Source organism: Athene noctua, chromosome 12 (genome assembly GCF_965140245.1).
Source record: "Athene noctua chromosome 12, bAthNoc1.hap1.1, whole genome shotgun sequence".
In the NCBI taxonomy this organism is placed as follows: Eukaryota; Metazoa; Chordata; class Aves; order Strigiformes; family Strigidae; genus Athene; species Athene noctua.
Window position 1 is genome coordinate 3,477,787 of NC_134048.1, and position 4,889 is coordinate 3,482,675.

A 4,889-nucleotide genomic window follows, 5' to 3' on the forward strand; every position below is an offset into this window, starting at 1 on the left:
CATTAGAAACCACTTCTGGACCACCGGGCACACTGAAAGGCACTTGAGGCCCCAGAGAAGAGCACTGAGGTGCTACAATGTCCCAGAGGTGGCACTCAAAGACCAGTGGGGGTTCATCAAGAGGTACTCGGAGGAGCCTGGGACACACCGAAAGGCAGTCAGAAGGACCTTGGTGCAAAGTTGGGACGCAAAGCTCTGGGTGCCAGGGTCTGTTGCTTCCCACAGGAGCAAAAGCTGATTTCAGGGGCCCAGCAGGCTGTAGATGTGGAGCCTGGAGGCTACAGGATGGATCCGAGTCCCACCCTTCTGCCACTGGAGAAGACAGGGTTCCTGGTGTGGGGGGTGAGCACCAAGATGGTACTGGACAGGCAGGGAGCTGAGAATGAGGAAGCAAAAGACAACATGACACAGCCAGTGCTTTCCAGGCTACTTTAATACCAAGTGAACAAAATGCAGCCAGACCTCCTGGCCTTAAGGAATCATTCATAGACAGCTGGTAACCCCACAGCTGCTTCCCCTGCACCTCCCAGAGCCCTCAAACACTCCCCTCCTTAAAATAAACCAGCTCCACCAGCCCATGGAACATCCCCTATTCACCAGGACGGTGCATGTGCACAGTCTCATCCTCACCTGAGGCTGTTCCTCAGGAATCAGGCATAGCAGCGGAGGATAAACGGTCCCCCGGTGAGCCCAAGCAGCCTGCAGCGTCCCCTCCACATCCCCAGCCACTGCTGGCAGTCTCTCCAAGCAGCTGCTGCTTGCCCCAAGGCTTGCACCAGGTCCCTCCACTGCAGCAGAGCAACACAAACCAACTTAAAAGAAGCCAAACTGGGCAAGTAAGCCTACATCCTCAAAAACCAGAACTATCCCCAACAACCGGCCAAAGACTGGGCAGCTGTCACGATCGAGGCCAGCAGCCCCATCCTCCAGTGCCAGCTCTCAAAACAAACCCAAACAAACTCAAAACAAAGCTGGAACAGGACGAGGTGCCCAGCAGGGCTCGCACGCTGCTCCTGCAGCCAGTGGCACCAAGGACAGTGGCTCAGGTTCAACTCGTGGTTCAGGTAGAACAGCTGCCTACATCAGCTGGCATCCTGCAGCAGAGAGGAAAAGCATCACAGCTTCACACTCCCAGGAGATGCTCCAAGACTTTGGGAAAGGGGCTGGCACTGACGCCGTGCGAGGACTCACCTAGCACCCGGAGAACCTGCAGCGCCACTGCAACCTTCGCCTCCTCGTGCCCACTCCTGCCTGGCCCGTCCTGCCGGACCCACGTGAACCCACTGAAGGGCACGGGGAACCCTGGGATCACGACGCAGCACCAGAACCGCAGCCATCCATTGGGGTTTTCCTGAACACACTTGGTGAGGAACAGGGGTGTCCCCAGGTACTGCTTCTGGCACAGGGTGTTCAGGCGGTCCAGTGCGTTGCGCAGCACTGGAGACAGGGGCACCCGCTTGGGGCCCTCCGGGCTCTTGCCTCCTTGCACCCGGCTGGACGATGGCTTTTCCTTGCACAACTGCAGTTTCTGCTTCAGATCAGGGTTCAGCCAAGCCACCCTCATCTCCATGCCGCTGAGACTCAAGTTCTCTGGGAGAGACCGGTAACAGCTGGCAGAGATGATCACACACCAGCCCTCCTGTATCATCCCATCCCACTTAATCCTGTCCCCCAGCATCTGGCGCAGTGACCCCCACAGGTGTTTCGGCACCAACACCCAGTGTACAAACTGCAAAGGATCCTTTCCCCTGCCTCCACACAGGGCAGCTGCTTCTCCATCTCCTTTCGCTACCAAGGTGGGCTCGGGGGATTTTAGGAGCAGTCTGCCTTTAGGGACAGCTGCAAAGATGTCAAAGCCAAAGGTTTCTCAGTTGGGGCAGAAACAAGCACAAATCAAGACTTTGGAGGTTCCCGCTGGATGTCTGGGAAACATGACCCATCAGAGGGCTGTGCAACCATGGGGCAGGGCACTGAGAAGTAGGGAATCTCCATCAGGAGGGTTTAATAAATCAGTCAAAGCTCTGGATGCACCAGCACTGGTACTGGGGATGCTTCTGCTGTGAGCAGGCAGCTGCCTGAAGTGCTCCAGCAGCCCCTTTATCCCACCCCCACTAGGTCTGCTGGGGATCAACCCCACTGAGGACAGCCAGACTCCCACAGGGAGAGAACAAGGGCTGTCTCCAGGCTGAAGTCACCTTGCAGCTGAGTCTGGAGGTGGGATACGCCCTTCCTCAGAGACACCAGAAATCCCAGCCCAAGCAGCATCCCACAGCACCCAGGCCTCCCACCTACCTTCCATCAGGGTTTTCTTGGCCATGGCAGCAGCCTGGTGCGAGCTGTATTTCAGCACAGCAAGCTGGGCCCGTTTCCGGCAGGGGCTGGCGCACAGGGTGACGCTCTGCAGCCCCACCGTGACCCGCCGCAGCAAAGCCTCCAGCTCCCCCTGGCTCACCGAGCCGTCCAGGCCATCCACACTCAGCTCACACTTCTCGGTGCTCTTGCACACCACGATGGCGCAGCCCTCCCGCACCTCGAATTTGTTGAAGGCAGCGATGGCCTCCTTGGCTCCGCGCCGGCTGCTGTACTTGGCGTAGGCAAAGCCCCGGTTAAGGCCACTGAAAGTCATCATGAGACGGAACTCGTAGAGCCTCCCCACGCTCTGGAAGAGCGGGATCAACACGTTCTCGTACATGTCCTGCGGCAGCTTCCCGATGAACACCTCCGTGCCGGCCGGTGGGGGGTCGCCCACCCAGCCTGCAGGCACACAGCGACACGGTGAGATGCCAGCCCTCCGGGATCACCCCATCCCGCCCCCCAGCAGCTGGCGCATGCTGAGCGAGGCCCACCCGGCGCCCCCGCACTGTGCTCCCAGGGCACCCCGGCGCTGAGATGTGCTTCTCACCCACCTGGGGGGGGGCCACCGTATCGCCTTTGCCCATTGATCTGCACCAGGTCAGTGCGGGTTTCTTTTGCCCAGGCAAGCAGGGCCATCTTATTGGTCTGGTTGATACTGCTGGTCCACGTCTGAGGAGGGAGATGACACTAGTGCTCATCTGGGCAAAGAGTTTACAACCTCCCAGCTGGAGGTATCCCAACTCCACAAAGCAACCACAAGGCCTAGCACCAGCCAGCAGGCAGGGGAAAAAATGCTGAACCCCTCTGCCCTCAGGAAACTGAGGAGCCTCTGAACACAGAATGATCTGGGTTGGAAAAGCCCTTGCAGCTCCTCCAGCCCAACCATGACCCTCACCCTGACCGTTCCCAACTCCCCCAGATCCCTCAGCGCTGGCTCAGCCCGACTCTTCAACCCCCCCAGGGATCCCGGGGACTCCCCCCTGCCCTGGGCAGCCCATTCCAACGCCCAACAGCCCCTTCTGCACAGAAATCCTTCCTCAGAGCCAGCCTGACCCTGCCCTGGGCAGCTTGAGGCCATTCCCTCGGGGCCTGGCGCTGGCTCCTTGGCTCAAGAGACTCATCCCCCCTCTCTGCCCCCTCCTGGCAGGGAGTTGCAGAGGGCCAGGAGGTCTCCCCTCAGCCTCCTCTTCTCCAGACTAAACAACTCCACCCGCACACCCAAAGCCCTGCCCTGCCCACTGTCCATTCCTGCTCCACATGACTAACTCCAGCAACTCTGGCAGAGCACAAGGACACCAACAGCTCCCCTGTGGGTGCCTGCAAGGGCTCTGAAAGACACTGGTGCTGCAAGAGGGGGCTGGAGCACAAAGAGCCACCACCTTGGGGTGGCTGGTCACGTCACAAGATCCCAGGCAGACTGGGACCCCAAAACACCCAACTCTCTTCTACCAGAGACTCCTCACGCTTCTGAGGACATCATAGAGGACCTGAAGACACCATCCATGTGGCAGTATTATCAGGTTTTAACTCATTAAGTATTGTGAAGTCTCATTAGGGACTCAGAAACCGTACACTGAGTGGGACTAAGCCCCACTCAGGCTAAAGGCAGTTTGGCTGCAGCTCCACCTCATCCAGCTCCAGGTGCATCACCAGGTGGTGGCACCTTTCCATCTCCAAGAGGTTTTATCTTTCCTGAAGACCAGAAAACACCTTTGATGATGGTGGGGACCCATAAAGAGGAAATCTCTGCTGGGAGGGTGCAGAAAGACCAGGCACGCACACCACAAAGCCTCCTGCCATGGCTCTGCAGCTCCCACGGCTGGGGGTGCTGCAGCTCCCGGTCGGGGGGTGCGGGGAGGTGCCGGGGCTCTTGGGAGAGGCAGGACCCAGCTCTTCCCCAGCAGAGCCCAGCTAAACCGCCGCCGGTTCAGTGCTACCGGGGCCCATCCACATCCCCGCGGTCTCCACGAGGCACCGGGGCCGCCAGCGCCTGCTCACGGCGGGGAGAAGGGGTGGGATGGGGCGGCTCCGGGCCGGGATGGGGCCCAGCGCCGCCCGCCGCTGCGCCACGCACCGAGACGGCTCTCGGGGGCTCCTGTCCCCGCCCGACGGCCCCGGGGACTCCCCGAGAGACCCCCCCTCGCGTCCACCCCCCCGCGAGGTGAGCCGTGCTCCGTACCGGCGCCCCCCCCCCGCCCCCGGCAGCGCCGGGCCGCCCCGCGACGGCGCCCACCTCCGCCTCCATCGCCGCCGCCGCTCCTCCTGCCCGCCCGCGCCGGGATCTGGAAGGTTCCAGCTCCGCCCATGGCGCCGCGGCCGCTCCGCCCCGGGCGGGGCAGCGGGGACCCGCGGCAGAGCCCGCCCCGGCGCTCCGCTCCCACGCCAGAAAGCCGCGGGGTTAAAAAACCGAAAAGAAACCGACCTGGCTCGTGGCACGAAGCTGAGCGCGATGCTGAGAAACATCCCCCGTGACGTTTAAGGCCCAGCCGTGGCTCGGCGAGGCAGGTGAGCAAAGCCCTGCCCCAAGCGGAAAG

The 4,889-nt window shown here is 61.1% G+C and overlaps 1 protein-coding gene across 1 annotated transcript; it reads right to left on the reverse strand.

The window, feature by feature from the left end:
* Positions 1–456: 456 nt before the first annotated feature.
* On the reverse strand, positions 457–3,259 carry DND1 (DND microRNA-mediated repression inhibitor 1). Its single transcript, XM_074915837.1, has 4 exons — positions 2,907–3,259; positions 2,293–2,754; positions 1,192–1,590; positions 457–1,094 (listed from the first exon to the last, which is right to left on the reverse strand). Exons 1-4 carry the CDS (start codon positions 2,989–2,991, stop codon positions 1,078–1,080), a joined length of 963 nt encoding a protein of 320 aa, XP_074771938.1. The 5' UTR covers positions 2,992–3,259; the 3' UTR covers positions 457–1,077.
* Positions 3,260–4,889: the final 1,630 nt, after the last annotated feature.

Coding starts and splice junctions, on each gene's coding strand:
- DND1 (XM_074915837.1), bottom strand. CDS start 2,991: ATGGCCCTGCTTGCCTGGGCAAAAGAAACCCGCACTGACCTGGTGCAG. Junction 2,755..2,906: donor ATACGGTGGCCCCCCCCCAG/GTGGGTGAGAAG, acceptor GTGTGCCTGCAG/GCTGGGTGGGCGACCCCCCA. Junction 1,591..2,292: donor CAAGAAAACCCTGATGGAAG/GTAGGTGGGAGG, acceptor GGTCTCTCCCAG/AGAACTTGAGTCTCAGCGGC.